Consider the following 19,367-nt stretch of genomic DNA (forward strand, 5'->3'; position numbering starts at 1 on the left):
AAGTACATCTACCTTTCTTTAATTTTAACACAATTTTAAAATATCAATTTTATTATTGAATGTTTTTTAGTATATGTATTTTGTTTGAATGTTTACTTATTTTATTGTTTTTTTCTCAAACAAACTTGTTATATGGATTTATAATTTTGTACATGTTATGGTTTTTTTTAGATTTTATAAAATTGTATTTGTTTTTTAAATTGTTGAAACTTAAGTTGAATTACCAACTTAGGTGTGTTGTGATGAAATAAATAATGATTTATTTAACGAGTTTGTTTTATACTTTGTCAATTTTATTATTGAGTTGTAATTTTTGTAAATTAATGTATATAAATGTATATGTACGTAGATAATTGATAATTGAATATTTAAGAAAAGTTTGAAAGTAAGTTGGATAATCTTAAGCTAAACCAATATTTTTGCAAATTTATTTACGTAATGTAATTAATTAATATATGTTGTCATCATTATTTTATATATATATTCGATATAAGTCATAAATGATCGTTCATAGATATATCAAGATTCATCTCAAGTATTGTGGATGATGGATTGTTATAATGGGGTTTAGAGTTTTATTAATTTCGCAAAATCTATTACAAGAAATATTAGTGGAGACGGTATAGGTGTCTATACAGAAGTATAAAAATAAAAAGTTCATATGTTGTAACAATGTATCTTCTACATAAAGGATTAATAGAGGATTACTTATGTTAGTATACACATGAAGAACCATTTATTCATCACGAAATCATAGTAGAAAGGATGGTTAGGTCAACTTCTACTGCTAGTAACGTGCATGAAGTTGTAAAGTAACAATAATAATCCTTACAAGAATATGGTTATAGATGCAATAAGAATGAATCAAGGTCATGATAATTCATGTTTAATTGTAGATGAAAAACCTAATGTAGACACGATCAAGTTTTTTGATCTTTTGAAAGATTCTAATGAATCATTATGTGATGGTTGCACAAAAATAGTAAATTATCGGTTGTTACATATGTGTTTACCATCAAGTCGAATTATAGATTGAGTGAGGTCAGTTATGATAAAATTATTGAATATGTGAGAAGCATTTTACCTAAAAGGAACAAGTTGAAAGAAAACTTCTATGCTGCTAAGTTCATGATGAAACCCTTCAGTTTAGGAGGATAGAAAATTGACATGTGTTTAGACTTCTGTATATTGTACTACCTTAAAAATGCTAAGTTAATCAAGTGCATAACAAGTGAGCATTCCCATTATAAACCTAGAACTGATATGGAAAGACTTTTGTAGCACATAAAAAACTTAGATACTTCTCAATCACACCTACACTGCAGAGGTTATTCATGTCATCAAAAGTTGTTGAGCATATGACATGACACTAATCATATGAAACAGTGGATGGAGTGATGATGCATTCTTTTGATGGAGAAACATGAAAACACTTTAATAGTGTGTATCCTTACTTTTCAGCTAAATTAAGAAACTTGTATCTTGGGTTGTGTATAGATGAATTCAACCCATTCGGGTTATTCACTACTCTTTATTCTTGTTGGCCGATTATACTCACAGTTTACAACTTGCCACTGAAAATGTGTATGAGACTGGAGTTCATGTTTTTATCTACAATTATACCCGGTCCTAATAGTTCGGGCTGTAATATAGATATTTGTCTTCGATCATTAATTAATGAGTTAAGACGGTTGTAATCTTTCAGGGCTTTTGGTCTGATCTCAATCCCTTCCACAATCAACCCGCGTTTCCAATGATCAATGTTGTCAAAAAAAACCTAATTTCCAGTTCTCCATCCTCCTTTTCTGTGCTAAAGAAGTCACCGAGTTCCATCTCCAACCACCCATCTCCTCTTTCCTCTGGATAATGCACCCTGCCTCTGACAGTTACAGATGAATTGCACCGGTGCATTCCTTGCGCATTCCAGCTAACAGTCCGTGCACCATATTCCCCTCCATCCAGTTTCATTGTGGCATCTACTGGTTGGTTATCCAATCCATAAACATCTACTGGTTGGTTTTCCAATCCATAAATTGTTGATGCAAACTTGAACACGAGGTATACTGTGTATAATGTTGCTGGGGACAACAAACAAGTATTGATTTTGGCAATGATTTCAAGCCTACACACACGAATAAGCTCAGCCACTTCTGCAAATCTATAGACAACTAAGAGCTCAAGGAGAGAAGCAACGTTTCTAATGTAACTGATGACTTTTATAAAACAAAACATTAGTGTAACTGCTAAAACTACAACTTTAATTCATCTGCAAATATTGACTAAAAAACGATAAGAAATAAATTACCCAGCAAAAACTCTTAACGAAAGTGCGCTTGATCATTTTAAATTGATCAACGAATATATCAATTATCAACTGATCTAGTAGTAAATTGGATCAAGAAAAATTTTTAATCAAATAAAAAGCTATTCAAAAAATAAAACACAAATGGACCTGTAAAAAAAAACATTCAAAGGAAACAAACTGAATTAAAAAAAAAAAAAAAAAAGGAAACTTAACCTTTCTCCCATGGTCAACAATGATGGGATTGTCGCAGAGACTGAAGTAGACTTCTTTTTTGGAAGAAGCAGACGACAGCAGGAGAGAACCATCAAGGGCAGCAGACAGGATGGACATTTCAAGGGAAGCCAAACAAAATACTAAAATGTCTTTTCTCACCCATAAATGTTATTCCTACATATCTCTTTAAAGAGCCAAAACCAACAAAGTGGGATCACTAAAAAAATAAACCAATTAAATATAGCCATGTGGAAAAAAAAATAACATCAAACTTATTAAAAAAATAATAAAACACTTGTTTCTTCCACTCCAATATAAATGACTCTTCAAATGGCTTTTTTCCATTGGAATATATATAGTAAAAAAAGCTATATTTATACATTTAAAATGTTATTTTATCAATTTAGCTTTTCAAAATAGCATTTTGCATTGGAGATGCTCTTAAGGCAGGAAACTCTGCCAAACAACGTCAGATTTGGCAGCCGACTTGAAAATGGGTGAGACAGCAGAGAGCTGGCATATATCCAAAAAAAAAAATAAAGTTAATCTATATAGAACATAAAAAAAAATATAAATTAGAATAATCATTTCAAAAATTATATATATATTTTTCATCAAATATAATAAACAAAAATACTTCTTAAATAAAGTCGGGATGATCCAATAACAGGATTTGAATCACTGTTCTTGTTCCCAATACTACTGTTAGTTTTGACTTCAATAATTTGAATGGGATAAAAGTAATAAATTAATAAATAAATTATTATCATTATGGTGTACTAAATTATGTCCACATAATTATCCAGATTTAACAAAAATACGATCATATTATTAAGAAAACATAAAAATAACTCAATCTTTGATCGTAAGCTTTCTGCCCTGGACTTCTTTTCCTTGTTGTATCTATGATAAGGTTGAAATAAGAGTAGTGTTTAAGAGAATTAGTAAGTGATTTCTTACAAATAGTTGGGCTTCTTGTTGGCCGATCAGCAGGAAATTTCAACGTAACCATTCAATATATTAATCTAGCAGTGTAATATAAAGTTAGAAACAATGGCGAAAATCAATCCTTTTATTGCACAGAGCAAATAAGCTATTTGTCACCTCTGGCAACCCATATAAATTCGAGTTTCAGTGTTGCCGGCTGCCGGCTATATTGGATAGTTAACATAAAGCATATAAAGAGGTCATGACGAGAATTTATCCGGCCATATATGGCAACTGCAATGGGATTTTTCGCTGGATCATAACTCGAACTGCAGGTACGAGCAGAATGTATAGTGCAAGTTTACAAAGTGAAAATCTTGATCTGAATCCAGTAGATTGCTTTCCGGGAAAATAAGATTGTTGTTGAAACCTTGGCTTGACTTCTTGTGATCCCTGCAAAGCTACGGCCAATTCAAAGGGGTACCTTTAGGATTCGAGGTAATCATACACGCTCAATTTTGTAGTTTGAACTGCACAACAATGTATAGCATTATGGCCTCAAAACTTCAGCCATTTCTTCTCTTTTTCTCTACCGGTAATGGCATTCGATGCAGATGCTTTAGAAGCCTCGGCTTTGGCCAAAGCTATGCGAGTCTCGTTTAATTTTCTCATAGCAGATTCATAAACCACCTTCTCTTTTTTGTTTCTGTTTGCCATCTCTTCAAGCCTCTCCACACGTACCCTCAACTCCTTAATCTCATCATCATAAGCAAGCAGATCTCGCCTATTGACTTTCTTCTCCTCTGAGCCTTTACTTTTCTGCTTCTTAGCTGACTCGCCGTTCAGAGCTTCGTTGTGCCCAGCAAGTTGATTATTGATAAGAGTAAAAACATCTGGTCTCCTTTCCCCTTCAGCTTTTGCTGCCTTAGCTGCTGCTGCAAACTTCTTCTCACGTTTTCTTTTCCCGCCCCTGCTTCTCTTCTTCCCATGATTATCTTTGGTCCCCTCTTTTTGAGACTCCAGAGCATGATCAAGTGATTGCTTTGGTGGGAGGACCTTCACAGGGATAGGGTCCAGCATGCCCTGACCCGATGCACCTAATCCCATCCCTTCACGATAACCCATATTTGCCATCATCTTGGAAGCTATGCCCCGTGTATGATTTTCCCACGTCGCAAATAGAGCAGTTCCTGTTTGGATACCTCTTTGTAAGTTTGTGCTCTCAAGAAACCCTAAACCTTCTGCACTCTCTTCATCATAATCGCTAGAATCAGATCCTTCTGAGCTTGAATCAGTTTCCTCTTCATCACTCATCAAGGCATACTCAGATATCGTCATAGCTTCACACCCAAGCTTTGCAGAGCTTCCGCCATCATGGAAAACAACCTGCCCTACTCTGTGTTCATTATCCCAAGATTCAAGTTCAGCTTTCCTCCATATGCCAACATTACTATCTGAAAGTGCCCAGATACAGGATCCCACCAATGACTGATCCCACATTGTTGGCACATAATTCTTCAGGGAGGATAATGACACATCAACCCCTGCACATATAAAATCACATCAACCAGCAATCCTGGAAATAGCTGTTCCAGCAAATGATACAGATAGGGAATACGTTTAGTAACAAATGAATAGATATATTATGGTTGACAAATAATAGAAGTATACAAAATCCCAGATGGAAAAAACAGCAAAAGCTGCTCTAACACAATTGTGAATGCACAAAGAAAGGTTTAAGCAGGAAAAAGGAAAGGTGTCAAACATAGCCTACATATCTACTTCAAATATGAAGAATGAATTGGCAAAGATCCCAAGTTACTTTATTGTTGTAGAGTGGGGAACATACGATTAAAAACTACAGAGAGATTTCATAAACAAAGTAAATTGTCCTCCATAGTCATTCTATGAAAGTTGTTTTCCCAATGTAAGGGCAGGCTACATCCTTCATCCATGTCATTGGATGAATTGTGACCGCATTTAATTTTATGAAAATGGAAATATAAATACAGCTTTTCCAGAAAAGAAAAAAAAAGGGATCTACTAGCCCCACATACTTGAAATGATTTCAACATACCATGTGATAAGCGGCAGCTAGTGCCAAATCGACATCGTTCTTGCAGAAAAAACTTGCATATCTGCACTTGGGGAGTCGATCATCAGTATATTAGCTATTGAAAATCATTTTTATTTCATAAACTACCTCAATATAGTTTCAGCACTTCTAACATTTTCCCCTGTACCATATAATCATCAGTAACACTAGTTGGTGTATAAGTGGCACTTCAGGATGTATTTTTGCCTTTTCAGCAATGCCAAATCTGACTCACTTATAGGTCTCCCATCCAAAAGAGATGGATGGTAAAAATATTAGGAGAAAAGGTATGCATACGAAACCAGATTTGAGAAAAGAGCTGATAGTTTAGTGCATGGCTACTAAAACATCCCACGAGTGCTCTTCAGACAAAAAAGAGGATTCTAACAATCCATCAAAACCTTGCATTAGATAAAGCCTGAATAAATAACATACAATCAACTGTCACGGCAGCACAAGCTAGTGGACTATGTGCACGTGGAAGGATAAGATTTATGGGTGAATCTGAATGTTCCAGTTCCATCAGCAGCACCACAAAGACGTAACACCGTTAGTCCCACCAAAGAGGATGAATTAGTTATTTGGGAAGGCAATGGACCGTGTCATACTATATTCCAAAAACAAAAAACAGAAGCAACCTTTTTGGAATTAAACAGAAAAAAATAGACTCACCAGCATATTTTCTGATATAGGAGTGAGGAAAGCGATCTTCACAGTATCAGAACAAACCAACTCAATAATTTGACCATTGTACCAGCGTCCATCAACATGACGGAATCTGCATTTTGATCCTACAGAGTAACACTGGTCCTCTAGTGGTTCTGGTTCAACATGAACTGGATCAAGAGGCTCAGTCTTGACATCCTCTACAGTATGGTTGGAAGCATGTAATACTGAATCTGCCTCTCGTAATAACCGTGCACGTTTTAGATGCAGGAGTCCCTCCTCTGCATCTTTAATGACCTGAAGAAGCTCCTCTTGAACCTGAGATGAAAACAATAACATCAAACAACGTGTACCATAATTCAAAATGATGGAAACGACACAAACAGAAAGTCCACCTTCCACAATCATAAAGCATAATATACATTGCTACGCATGTTATTTGCACATCCTTGTAAGCACAAGCCATACACCAATGTCTAAAGGTCTTCTAGCACAAAGGGTGCTTTTCAAAAGAAGCAATTCTGTAAACCAATAGACGCAAACATTCATTGAAGGTACCAAAGACAATTTCTTTTACACCATTTTGGTTTTAGCATTAATCAGGTAATGTAGAGTTTGCCTGGTCATCTTCACATTCTTTAGACAAAAATTTCAAGAACACATAAGTAACAAGAAAAACAGCTTCTATGCACAAAAAATACATCATAAGAGCAATGGATAGTAAAACCCAACTTGTTAAACTAAGATATAATTGAACTTTTTAAGAGGTTACCCATCAAAATGAACAGCAGCTTCTACACAAGAAACAAGCATAGCAAAAAATCAACCAAAACAAAATCCAACCAGCAAAACTCGAGATACCCACTCAAGTTTCAATCTTTTTCAATAAATAAACACTCCTACCTTCTACAAAAGCATTAAAAAGCGTATCCCTCAATTGGTTCGCCAAGAAAATAAAAGAAATATGATAAAAACAGAAGGAAAAATAAGAAACCAAGAAGAGAAGGCGGAGATTGTTACAGAGAGAAGCTCAGGATTTGATGGGTCAGAGGCAAGAGCATCATCCAAGGCAGCTAATGAATCTTTCTGCTCTAGAAACTGTAGTTCCAGTTGGTTCTCTAGAGCTCTCTCTTCTTCCTCGTCTGCCATTGCTGCAACGATCCTTCGAGATCAAGGGAGGAGACCAGACACGGATGTTTTCATGACACTACAGTTGCGTCATTTATATCGGATGATTGACACGTCGTCCTTTTTTAATATTTTTTAAAAACTTTAATTTACCATGATGGACCAATAGTATAGTCTAAATATATATGATACCCAGAAGATTTTAGAATTGACAAAATAATAATTTTAGGCTTTTACCCTGAATAATAACCTGGGTTAGAATATTAATAATTTTTCTCATGTGGAAGTTTCATTATAAAAAACCGTTATATCCATTAAATTTATTTTTTTAACAATTTTATAAATACATTACTCACATCAGATATAATTAGAAAAGTAAATTGTTCAAATATTTATATTAAAAATAATTTTTTTTGTTCGTAAAATTTATTTATGAAAGGGTTTAGGGTTTAAGTCTCATCAAACTTATACATAATAATAATAGTTACCATTGTTTTTATCGTTTTAGGAAATTATACTGCATTGTTGTTTTAATAAAGTTGTATAAAACTTCCGTGCATTTTTATATTCATGTTTTATACTTAAACATGAAATCAAATCTTTTTTACTCATTTTATTTACTCAAGTTCCAATCATTTAGTTAAATATATCTAATAAATCAATTTACATATTAATTATATTTTCTAATAAATTTTCTGATGTTTATCCTAAACATAAGTTATATCCTATTTGACATTGTGATCCAACTTTATTTTTAAAAATAATTAAGTGTTTTTAGCTTTAAATTGAAAAAAAAAATAGATTTTTTTTATTGTTTTGATATACTGATATCAAAAATAAATTTTAAAAAATAAAAAATTATTTTGATGTATTTCTATAAAAAAAAAAACACTTTGAAAAACAATATTTATCACACTTTAAAATAAATCATAACAAACTTAATTTTAGAATTCGCTTAATAGGACAAAGAAGTGTAATTTAAGCTGTGTTTTGCTCTAATTATAAATTTAAAAGTATTTAATTAATTAACATGAATTCCACTAAAAAAATCTCTCTTAAAATCTTAATTATGAAAAAAAAACTATAATTTATAGTTTTTTTAAAAAATAATTAAAACCATAATTGCAAAAAATATAATCACTAGACTTTAGTAAAGTTTTCTTTCGCAAAATTCAGCACCACTTCCCTAATTTAATTAAACTCTAGGATTAAGTGTAAAAATCCATGTAATTCCCCCCTCGACATAAGCGAGCAACAAGTCGCCTCCTACATAAACGACTCCCCACTCTCCTTCCAAAAATCCCAAAATCAAATTCAGGACTGGGCGGGCAACAACAAATACAAATCCATCTTCTCCTCCACACAAAAAAAAAACCTAAAATCAGACAACTAAGAAATGGGCCACCGCCACGTCCACCACCAAGCAACTGACAGTTTAGTAAACCTCTTCACGAAGGCAAACAACGATCTTACTCTTGTCCAACTCAAGCTCGAGAGAGAATTTCAACAGATCTACCCTGACAATGTAATTTTTTTACTGTTTTTTTTAAATTGAATTAATTTATTATTATTATCATTATTATTATTATTACTACTACCACTACAAAATGCAGGCAAATCCAGTGAAGCTGGTTAATAGAATAAAGAAAGTACAAGGAGATTTGACAGTCTTGAAGGATCAGTGTCAAGAGCTTCTTGCAGCTAAACAGGTAGGAATTGGTGATTTCTTGGTTTTATTTTTTTGGGTGGTAAATTTTGGTTTTTTTTTTTTTGAATTCGAGGACCCAAATGAAGGAATTGTAATGGGTTTTTGGAGTTTTGATTTTTTCATGTTGTGTGTTTGTAGGATTTGATTGATAAGGCGCGGACGGTTCTTGTGGGGAATAGGAATTTGATACAGAGGATGGAAGTGTCGATAGGGGTTGATGTTACTGGTGATGCCGAGGATCCTGCATTTGTGAACTTCAATCAAGTAAACTTTTCGTTTGTGCTATTCTCTTTGGTTTGAATTTGCTATTTTTAGAATTGGTGCCTTTTTGTTGGAATAAATGTTGAGAAAGACTATATAAGCATCTGGGAACTTGTGTGTTTAAGGATGTTTGTTTATGGAAATGGAGTTCTGGTTGTAATTTCATAAATTGATTGGCTCTTTATGAAGTTCCAAGTAATCTTTTTTGGGTGAAAAACCAGGACATGATGAAACTCCGGTGACCCAATTTCCCAGAACAGATAGTATAATCTCACAATTAGAAAGATGAATGTTTTGCATATATTTGATGTTCATGATGTGATGTATCTGTTCCATGTATAATACTGATTGATTGATTGTTTTTTTTTAATCTTAACGTTACACGATATTGTTTCAACGTTGAACTGGAAAACAATGTCCTTGAAATGATAGGGTTCTTTCCTGTAAATAGCACCATACAACATACATGCTCAACAAAGAATTATGATAAGTGTTCTCATCATAATATCAACCAGCTGGAGCATCAAGGAACATATGTTCCTTTTCCAATGTAACATATGATCGACTAATATGCACTGATTGGAAGGTTGCATGTTTTCCAAGTGGTGTGTAAAGTGATTGCACCATTTGCCAGTAAGCAACCAAAATTGAATAAATAGTGAGGCTCTGCACAAGTGCGTGCCCAGGCAGAGATATTTCCTGGGCAACTCTTTTTCTGCTAGCAAAGCCTACATTTCTGAACCTCTAAACACTCGTCTTTGTTCAATTTCTCCCATTATTGCTAACAATATATGCAACTACTGCATCTGGTAAACAATATTATTATGTCTTTGATTTCTTTCTTCTTTCAGATTATTGATGAGTGGACGACTCAGGTCAGAGCAAGAACAGGTACGAATCTACAGGAAATCTGGTTTTTGCTGTAACATTTACTGGTGAAGTCTTAATGCTTGCCTAGATAAAATGCCTGTTTCATCATTGACGATGAAGTGAGGAATTTAACGGTCATGAAACTTGGTGTTCATGTCTTGGATATCAACTTGGCCCCCATTCCATTTCCACTTGCAATTTGTTTTCTTTATTGGGCCATTCTGCCCCCAAAACATGGTATTTGTTGGGCTGTGATGAGCATGGTTCCTTCAGCTTCTCTGATTGTCAGTAGGAATCCAGGGGCAGATTTCTGTTTGCTGCCCTGTTGAAATTTAGTTGCAATGAGGGCTGATAATGAGATATTGAAGGTTTTGCAACTCAAGCCACTACCAAAAATGACAATATGCAAGTATAAATAGAAGACTAACTTCTTGTTATCGATGCAGGGGATGAGAAGCACGATTCTGACGCTGAGGATATCAACAAGTTGCTTTTCTCAGCCATAGTTCAAAACAATTAAACAGTTTTTTTTTATATAATTCAAAAAAAAAAAAAAAACAGCTTGGTGTAGCCGAGAAGTCCTGCATTTTGTGCTTGTAAAAACAGCTTGTTTGTATCAAAACGCTCCCGTAAAAACAGCATGGCTATGTAAACATATTGCAGCTGAAATCTCAAGTTTATCGCCCCCTTCTACGTGATTTATGCACTAGTATTCGATGTTTGATAGTCAAGCAGACGTTTTCATGATCACTGAAAGGATAGCATTCCTATGTAAACCAGATGGATAATTTGATCGGAATGGGCTTGGAACCATTAGCCTAACCTTCATCATTCCCATGTTTCTTTCGAGGAGTAGATGCATGTTTAAACAAAGAATCAGGATGTGGCCGTAAGAGAATGCCTTGACCTGATATGAATGTTATGCTGCCTGGCAATTTGGCACACTTGACTGTTTCATTGTTCAAACTGGTTTAATTAGAGAGGAGCAAAATAACTGAATTATCTAGATTGGATTAAAATAATGATATGAGATATCAACCCGAGAAAACCAATTAAGAAATTAAAAATAAAATCAGTGCGGTTTGATTTGATTTTGGTTTTATATTCGAGAAACAGGAAAAATAATTGAACCAAATTTTTTTAAATAAAAAACTGAAAGGGCCAAAAGAAATCAGGTCCATTGAATCAAAACATGTCAAAAATCCCAACTAGAAGATATTTTTAAATTGAAAAACGAACAGAATCAAACCATAAATTCAAAGCATTTTCAGTGAATCGGACATGTCTAAACTAAAGATCCCATGACAACATTTTTGGAGTCACCTGATGCAACCCATGTAACAACAACTTGTGAATCAAAGACAAAAGCTAGAATTGAAAAATTTTAGATATTTACATTCCTAGAATCCAATCTAGTAACATGTGCTGATTTGTGGAATTCATATTACAAAATACAGCAAGAGTTGTACTCTGAAGTTAGTGAGGTTTAATCACTTTTATCAATTCCAAAACAGAAACGGAGAAGAAATCAAAACATGAAAGAAAGTCACTTTGATATTTCTCGTACCAGTCAGTGGTTTTAACTTCCTGAGAACTGAATTACAGTGCTGCTTACTTGGAGATGGGAGGCTTCCCCAACCACCTGGCTCGAAAGCCAGTTCCTTTACAATCAGAGCAGCAAATTGACCCCTGAAAAATAAAATCAAAGATACAAAATGGCACATACATGTTAGCTTGCGCTTCTACTTGCCGGAGCTCGAACACGAGTCAATTTGCAAACATTTTAACATACCGTTCCAGCACAAATAACACAAGTGGTATTTCTGGAAGGAACTTGGCAGAGTATGTTATCGCCAAGAATGAAGAATCCAGTGCCTCTACACCACTGGCATTCAACTTGCCCATTTGAATCGCAAGAAGTACAGGGAACTGGCCTTGGTTGCTGTAAGCACCACAAACATTTGATAAGCAAAACTTATTTAATAATCATAAATAGAAACGACAGCATCAAATATTTCGTCCATCTTTAACCTGTATTGTCAATTAGAATACTAGATAAAAATTTCACAACACATAAAACAACCTTAACATTCCTCTGAAATTCCAAAAACACTTAAACATCATTAAATTCCAGTCGTCCAGTGGTTATTGTCATATTCATTAATCATTGTTTATTCTATGCCATGTACTTAATTCAAAAAACTTCAAACAAAATGGGACTATCTAGAAAATCAAACCCTAAAAATAACTCAAATTTCTAAGTGCTAAATTCAATCATCGAACCCTGAATAGCTCTCAGCTTTTTTCATTTCTAACTCAATCTTCACCCACCCAAGACACTAATTACATTAAACTCAATCTCTGTAACAAAATTTTATGCAACTATCTAGATAATCAAAACCTAAAAATAACTCAATTTTCTAAGTGCTGAATTCAATCATCAAACCCTGAAAAGCTCTCTCAACTTTTTACATTTCTAACTCAATTTTCACCAACCCAAGAAACCGATTACATTAAACTCTATCTCTGTAACAAAATTTTATGCAACTATCTAGATAATCAAACAGTAAAAATAACTCAATTTTCTTAGTGCTAAATTCAATCATCAACCCCTAAAACGCTCTCAACGTTTTTCATTTCCAACTCAATTTTCACCAACCCAGCAAACCAATTATAAAAAATCCCAATAAATAATTATAAAAAAGAAAGAAAGAAGCCCAGTTAATTTAATATACCTGGGAGATTAACCAAGCTTGTTCCATTCTCTTAACAAAATCAGATGAGCTCTCATAAGAATCTACCATTGAAGCTCTAACAACCCCACAACCTCTCCTTGAGCTTCTACTACTTGAACCATGAGATACAACTACAACCCCACGAACCATCCTTAAGCTTCTACTACTTGTACCATGAGGTACAACTACAACACCAACTCCTGCTCTTCTTATGCAACTCATGTTGTTATCCATGGATTTAGCTGCTGTGATAATGGCCTATTACAATGACTCACAGAATTCAACCTTTATATTCTCCAGAGAATAATATTATTTTTGGGATTTTCTTTTTCTGTGTGCGCGTGTTAAAATAACGATCAACGGTGGGCGATTTTGGGCCCACCTCTTGTTTGGCCCGCAAGAAAAACCAGGTTTTTCCAGGAATTTGGACAGTGTCAGGAGATGACGGCTGGTGATTTAGCTGGGTTGAAAATTGGATTTGAAAGCTGTGTATGGCTTTCTATTTTGTTTTTATTACAAAAACCCAAATGGAAACCAAAGCTGGATTTTTTTAGCCCAAAATCTAAATTTTAAATTATTTTTAATTAAAAACAATTGTTTGCTATACATTTTTAAGAGTTAAAGATGATTTATAAAAAATAATTTAAATGTATATATTATCTTTCACTTTAAAAAGCATGGGAATTAATGCTTTTATAATAACATGTTTTTGTTATTTAAAGGATAAAAATAACTTCAACTATAATAAAATTAATTAGCATAAATCCTTTTTATCTTATACACTGTAATTAACCAACTTTGATTATTTTTATTTTAAATTATAATGTAATAGTTAATTATATAGTTAATAACCTTAAATATTTTAAACTTGACTAATCTAAATTATTTAATTTTAAGTATATTAATTCCAAGTTTTTATCAATTCTGATTAAAATAATTTAGTAGTTATATTTACTTTTAAAAAATGTGTAATATCTTATTGTTGTTTCTTTTTTTATGTTTTAATATATCCGTATATTTCTCAGAGAAAAAGTTCATGTCTTATGCAATTTATTTAGTTCTAGTTATATTATCAATTAAAATTTTAATTTAAAAAGCACAATATTAAATTACCAAACAATTAAGTTCTTTCACATATGAAATAAAACTACTACGGACACAACAAATATACATATATAAAACGGCGCCGGCTCTTAACATGATTTGGAAGTAGATTTGCTTTCCATGTTATTACCCAGAGAGCAGATCCTAAACGGGGTACAGGGAGGGGAAAAAAAAAAACCTTATGATTGCATTAGACGTAGATGGTTTGTTTATAGTTGGAGAAGGGAATTAGTCATGCCTAAATATTCAAGCCATGACAATATTTTTAAAAAGAAAAAAATATAACATTTGAGCTATTGATTTGATTGAATTTAATAATATAATTAAAAAATATAGTGACAATAAATAAAGCAAACAAAAAAAATAATTAACTATAAAAAATAAATTGTTAATATCATATTTCCAAAGAAGAAGAAAATCCTTAAAGAGTCATTGTTGCTCCGCTTTGAACAACACCTCATCACTAGAAAAAAAAAAACCCACTAAGACCATCTTAACGCTATTATAAAAAGTTTTATGAATACATAAAAAAAGATCACATGCTCTGTGAGAGCAACAACCTAAAAGGCAAACCACATAAAATATTATAAAGTCAGCATATCATATTTATATTTAATTAAAAAAATCTTTTAAAAAAGCTAAATTTAACACACATAAAAATGACAGATAAAAAAAACTCAAGATAACCTAGATCATTTTCCAAATCAACGAAAATCAAGAAAAAAAACAATGGAGCCTAATCTTCAATTAAATAAATATTAAAGGAAGAAACTGAAAAAACATCAATTTAAATAGAGAGGAAAAAAACAAATAAATCAAAACAAATCTTCTAAATTTAAGTTAATCCCTCAAACTTGCTACTCGTAGAATCCTAAACTTGTACTCAATCAACGAGTTTAATTCCAACCAATTTAATGTTGAGTGACTAAACCAAAAACAAAAATTACAAAATTTGTCAAAATGAAAGAAATGACAATAAAAAAACATAAGGATTAAATATGAGAGGAAACTAAACTAAGGAATGATGAAATTGTAAAATAAAAAAAAAATTAAAGAATACTTCAAATAAAACAAATTAAAAGAATGAGTACATAATCAGACAAATAAAAAAAAAAAAAAGATGAATGAAATTAAAAATAAAATATAATTTTATAAATTATCTCAAATAAAATAATTAGCAATCAAAAGAATATGAACCAAATAAGAAAAAAAAACAAATTAAAGAGCTACTTTGAAAATTTGAAGGATCGAATATGAAAATTGAGGGGGAAAATAAACAAAAGAAAAAAATAAAAGGTCATTGACATCAAACTAGAGGTCAGTAAGCCATATACATCACCCATGAATGGAAAGGTCACCGAGTTGATTTGAACGCCGCCGTAAAAGCCACTGTTTGGTCACCAAACACCTCCTCATGCATCGCTCGAATGGCATTGGCTACAACCCATGCTTTGACGCGTGAAATTCATGCATCAACTCTTTTTTAATAATATTTGTATTTATTAAATCACAAAATTGTCTCTTAGTCAATAATAAAATCTATGATGAAAATACAAAAAAATCTCTAGATACGAGTTAAAGAAAATTTTCTTTTAAGGATAATTTAGTTATTTAATTGTGCTTTAAAAAGTGAAAGTACATAAAAGACCTTAGATGCCAATTTATTTTTTATTTTTTAGCTTTTAAGAGTAATTTAATAATTTCATCATGCATTTAAAATATAAAGAAATTAATTAATCCCAACCAATTGATCTTCATGAAAAAATCATGTTATCTGTAATAACTAATTTATTATTTTTTTTTTAGACAGGCAAAATAGTAATTATATTGTTTCAATTCACTTCACAATAGGTGACAAGAGCTCTATTAGTTTTTTTTTTTTTAATTTGCAAAAACTAATCTTAAAAATATCTTTACCATTAAAATAGAAAAATAATTCAACTCAAAATCAATATATAAGGGGGGAAAAACATGACTCTTAATGTCTCCTTCCCAACATAAAAAATTAGAGCCTAAAATATATCAATTCACTTTGATATGACTTGATTTACCAATATAAAGAGTTGAACTAATGATTAACCGAGTATATTCCCTCCCGATTCAAACTTTAATTAGATTAGACACCGAGAAGTAAATTTCTTAAGAATTCCCTAACCCCGAAGTGGATATTCGAAACTTTGTTTTTATGGTTGGAAACTTGGAATCATGTTTTTGTAATTTTTTTTAATATTTTTATTTAAAAATAAGTTTTTTGATTTTTTAAATTATTTTAATATGATAATATTAATAATAATTTTTTAAAAATAAAAATATTATTTTTATATATTTTTAAATAAAAAATATTTTAAAAAATAACTATTATTATATTTTCAAAACACCACCTTAATTTTGCAATTGTAATTGTGTCTTGTATTTTTTTTTTTTAAAAAAATATTTTTATTTTAAATTATTTTTTAATATTTTTATATTGTTTTGATGTTTTGATATTAAAATAATTTTTTAAAAATAAAAAATATTATTTTTATATATTTTTAAATAAAAAATATTTTAAAAAATAATTATTAATACGCTGTTAAATACTATTTTGATTTGACAGGAGAAGTGGAATTAATTTTGATGCTTGAATACTAACGCCCTAGTCATAAAGAGAAATTAATCAGTTCACCGAGTCAACATTGAAGCGATGCACCATGACAATTATGATTGCATTTTTCTCATACCACATGAAAGGAAATATTATGAAAAAAAAAAAAAAAAAAAAAAAAAACCTCAACATGCATATACCTTCGTTATGATACAAAAGCTTTTAAAAAATAAATTAAAATTGCATTTCAAATGGCTTTTCATAAATAAATTATTTTTTTATTTAAAAATATATGTTTATATTTTCATTGTTTTGATTTATTAATATTAAAAAATATATATTTTTTAAAAAATTATTTTAATAAATTAAAAAAAAATTTAAAAAGTATCATTATTCTACTCAAAACACTATATTAGTAGAGAAAATCATCCCATTCAACTTTACAAAATTAAACTTAAACAGAAACAAATTTTATAATTAAGATTCTGAATTTTAGATTTTTTTTTTAGATATCACAATTCAAGTCTCACAAATCTTAGGAATACTGAAGATTTACATGGTCATTAACTTTAGGACCCGTGAAATTAGTTGAGATACATGCAAGCTGGCCCGGATACTTACGTTAATAAAAAAAATGTATTTTAAATGGTGATTTATAAATAAATTATTTTTTATTTAAATTTTTAATATATTTTAAAATCTTTTTATGTATCAATTTCAAAAATAATTTTTTTAAAATAAAAATAGATTATTTTAATACATTTTAAAATTAAAAAAAAAAAACTTAAAAAAAAAAACTCTATCTAATCTAGATACTTTCCTAGTAGAAAAAATCATTCCATTAAACTTTACAAAATTAGAACCAAACAGAAACAAATTTTATAATTAAGATGATCGATCAGCTCTGCTACAATTCTTCCCGAAACTACTCGTTAAATAAAAAAACATTGACTCCTTAATCAACAATTTACATAACCCATCAGCATTCCTATCTCTTTCTCTTCTCTCCCAGGCTTTGACTCTACACCAAAGCTTGTATTTGACTCCTTGCTAGTGAGACCTCACCCCATAAAAACCAAGCAATTACCAGGAAAATCACCTGCTTCCCCGTTCACAATCCCTCAGGCCTCTCTCTCTCTCTATAACTAGCTGCTAGCTAGCATCCCTCTTCCCCTTTGTCAATGAAAATAGAAGGGTATAATCACATGAACACCATGGCAACTTCTTCTTCTTCTTCTCCAGCATCACCTACAACCTTTGTTCAAGCAGACACAAACAGTTTTAGAGACCTTGTCCAGAAATTAACCGGTTTAGCTAGTGACACGCAACAACTTCCGGCGACAAGAACACTATCCTCATCAAAACCATTTCATGGTGCCGTTGACTTCACCGGCCCACGCCGGTCACCTTTCAAGCTCCAAGAACGTAGGCATACCTCAAGAAAGCTAGAGATCAAACTTGGCTTGACCTCTCTCAGCAACTCTAAATCACCAACCCGCCAAACACGCCAAGTCGAATCGCCAGTCACTCCACTTAGCTCAGAGTTTTTGTTTTTCCCGAGTCCATGCACTACCGAGTCGCCATCTCCACGAGCAGTTTTAGAGGAGGAGAAGGCCATAGCTGAAAAGGGTTTTTACTTGCATCCGTCGCCGTTGAATACACCAAGAGGGAGCGAGCCACCTGAGCTGCTGCCTCTGTTTCCATTGAGTTCACCGAGTCAGAGCAATCAAGATTAGGTTTATCCTGGTGTTGAGAACATGTTTAAAGAAACACTAAACGTATCTGTACCTTGCATCAAGTTTTTGTTCTGGGTTTTTAAGGAATGTAAGAAACATTTGCGCCATGTTTTAGGGTTTTTATTTTCCTTTTCCCAGTCTTGTTCCTATCTTGCAAATGGTTTTTGCATTATCAGAGAAGATGATGATGATGCCTGTGGAATTTCAATGGCAGTACTGTTGATCAATGGGAGTGATAATGATTGATTGATTGTTTTCTTTTTTTGGTTGACATAGTCCATAATAACAATAATTATTTTGATTTTGCTGGCGCTTCTAAATTTTGATAATTAAAAATCTAACTTTTAAAAAATTGTTATAACTTATACGTACAGTTTGAGTTCATACGGCCGATCAATGATTTGGAATCAAATTTTGAACACGTAAGAAATGATAAGTGGGTTTCGGCTGGAACGAACATGTTTGTTTTTATGTTATAAAAATATTGAAAAATAATTTAAATTTAAATTTTTTTATTTTTATTTTTATTTTATTTTTTAGACATTTTAATGCCTTAATTTTAAAAAATAAAAAATATATTTTAATATATTTTTAAATTAAAAATATTTGAAAAACAACTATAACCATATTTATAAAGCATAACCATTTGTCTAAACAAAAACATAATAAAATATATTTATTTTTAAGATTGCTTTAAAAAAAAAATTTATACTAAAATGTAGAAAAATATATTTCGTATCTATCTCCGCCGATAAAATAATAAATCCAAGACCACAACAAAGCCCATAATTTTCTACCGGAAAGCAATAGCCTTGGTGGTGACGTTGTGGCCACGGGCCACCCTTGTTAAACATGAACCCTTGGATTGTAAATACCAACGGCTGTGCTTTATTTTGATACATAAATAAGTTCACGGCATCAGGCTGTCTTTCCATGCTTCTTCTTCTTCCTGTTGCTTTAGAGTGCGTTTAGGTTGCCGTTTTCAAAAATATTTTTTATTTTTTAAAAATTATTTATAATATTATTACATCAAAA

The 19,367-nt window shown here is 31.8% G+C and overlaps 5 protein-coding genes across 7 annotated transcripts; 2 read left to right on the forward strand and 3 right to left on the reverse strand.

The window, feature by feature from the left end:
• Positions 1-1,737: 1,737 nt before the first annotated feature.
• LOC118051293 (F-box protein PP2-B13) lies at positions 1,738-3,636 on the reverse strand. The gene is made up of 3 exons (XM_073406374.1): positions 3,623-3,636; positions 2,967-3,065; positions 1,738-2,206 (listed from the first exon to the last, which is right to left on the reverse strand). Exons 1-3 carry the CDS (start codon positions 3,634-3,636, stop codon positions 1,738-1,740), a joined length of 582 nt encoding a protein of 193 aa, XP_073262475.1.
• LOC118051146 (zinc finger CCCH domain-containing protein 22) lies at positions 3,573-7,415 on the reverse strand. Its single transcript, XM_035061712.2, has 4 exons — positions 7,227-7,415; positions 6,213-6,524; positions 5,523-5,583; positions 3,573-4,989 (listed from the first exon to the last, which is right to left on the reverse strand). The coding sequence occupies exons 1-4, from the start codon at positions 7,353-7,355 to the stop codon at positions 4,004-4,006; spliced, it is 1,488 nt and encodes a 495-aa protein (XP_034917603.1). The 5' UTR covers positions 7,356-7,415; the 3' UTR covers positions 3,573-4,003.
• Positions 7,416-8,639: 1,224 nt separating this feature from the next.
• LOC118051144 (uncharacterized) lies at positions 8,640-10,875 on the forward strand. Its single transcript, XM_035061708.2, has 5 exons — positions 8,640-8,859; positions 8,948-9,043; positions 9,181-9,306; positions 10,155-10,194; positions 10,620-10,875. Exons 1-5 carry the CDS (start codon positions 8,731-8,733, stop codon positions 10,691-10,693), a joined length of 465 nt encoding a protein of 154 aa, XP_034917599.1. The 5' UTR covers positions 8,640-8,730; the 3' UTR covers positions 10,694-10,875.
• Positions 9,300-13,384, reverse strand: LOC118051145 (uncharacterized). Of its 3 annotated transcripts, none has more exons than XM_035061711.2 (4): positions 12,909-13,384; positions 11,966-12,115; positions 11,741-11,862; positions 9,300-10,495 (listed from the first exon to the last, which is right to left on the reverse strand). In XM_035061711.2, exons 1-3 carry the CDS (start codon positions 13,140-13,142, stop codon positions 11,785-11,787), a joined length of 462 nt encoding a protein of 153 aa, XP_034917602.1. In that variant the 5' UTR covers positions 13,143-13,384; the 3' UTR covers positions 9,300-10,495; positions 11,741-11,784. The 3 variants fall into 3 exon arrangements, with proteins under 3 accessions (XP_034917602.1, XP_034917601.1, XP_034917600.1); XM_035061710.2 differs by lacking the exon at positions 9,300-10,495 and adding an exon at positions 11,001-11,122; XM_035061709.2 differs by lacking the exon at positions 9,300-10,495 and having other exon boundaries at positions 11,522-11,862.
• Positions 13,385-17,507: 4,123 nt separating this feature from the next.
• LOC118051143 (VQ motif-containing protein 11) lies at positions 17,508-18,588 on the forward strand. The gene has a single exon (XM_035061707.2). It carries the CDS (start codon positions 17,778-17,780, stop codon positions 18,330-18,332), a length of 555 nt encoding a protein of 184 aa, XP_034917598.1. The 5' UTR covers positions 17,508-17,777; the 3' UTR covers positions 18,333-18,588.
• The last annotated feature ends 779 nt before the right edge of the window (positions 18,589-19,367 follow it).

Source organism: Populus alba, chromosome 18 (assembly GCF_005239225.2).
Source record: "Populus alba chromosome 18, ASM523922v2, whole genome shotgun sequence".
NCBI lineage: Eukaryota > Viridiplantae > Streptophyta > Magnoliopsida > Malpighiales > Salicaceae > Populus > Populus alba.

Bases quoted from the DNA above. Each gene is read 5' to 3' on its own strand.
- LOC118051293 (XM_073406374.1), bottom strand. The intron at 2,207-2,966 runs GCCTTAAGAGCA...AAAAGTCATCAG, and splicing joins GTTGTTTGGCAGAGTTTCCT to TTACATTAGAAACGTTGCTT.
- LOC118051143 (XM_035061707.2), top strand. From the start codon at position 17,778: ATGAAAATAGAAGGGTATAATCACATGAACACCATGGCAACTTCTTCT.
- LOC118051145 (XM_035061711.2), bottom strand. From the start codon at position 13,142: ATGGATAACAACATGAGTTGCATAAGAAGAGCAGGAGTTGGTGTTGTA. The intron at 12,116-12,908 runs GTATATTAAATT...TGGTGCTTACAG, and splicing joins AAGCTTGGTTAATCTCCCAG to CAACCAAGGCCAGTTCCCTG. The intron at 11,863-11,965 runs GTATGTTAAAAT...TTTATTTTTCAG, and splicing joins GTGTTATTTGTGCTGGAACG to GGGTCAATTTGCTGCTCTGA.
- LOC118051144 (XM_035061708.2), top strand. From the start codon at position 8,731: ATGGGCCACCGCCACGTCCACCACCAAGCAACTGACAGTTTAGTAAAC. The intron at 9,044-9,180 runs GTAGGAATTGGT...GTGTGTTTGTAG, and splicing joins AGCTTCTTGCAGCTAAACAG to GATTTGATTGATAAGGCGCG. The intron at 9,307-10,154 runs GTAAACTTTTCG...TTCTTCTTTCAG, and splicing joins CATTTGTGAACTTCAATCAA to ATTATTGATGAGTGGACGAC.
- LOC118051146 (XM_035061712.2), bottom strand. From the start codon at position 7,355: ATGGCAGACGAGGAAGAAGAGAGAGCTCTAGAGAACCAACTGGAACTA. The intron at 5,584-6,212 runs GTGAGTCTATTT...CCCCAAGTGCAG, and splicing joins CTATATCAGAAAATATGCTG to ATATGCAAGTTTTTTCTGCA. The intron at 4,990-5,522 runs GTATGTTGAAAT...TTATATGTGCAG, and splicing joins TAGCTGCCGCTTATCACATG to GGGTTGATGTGTCATTATCC.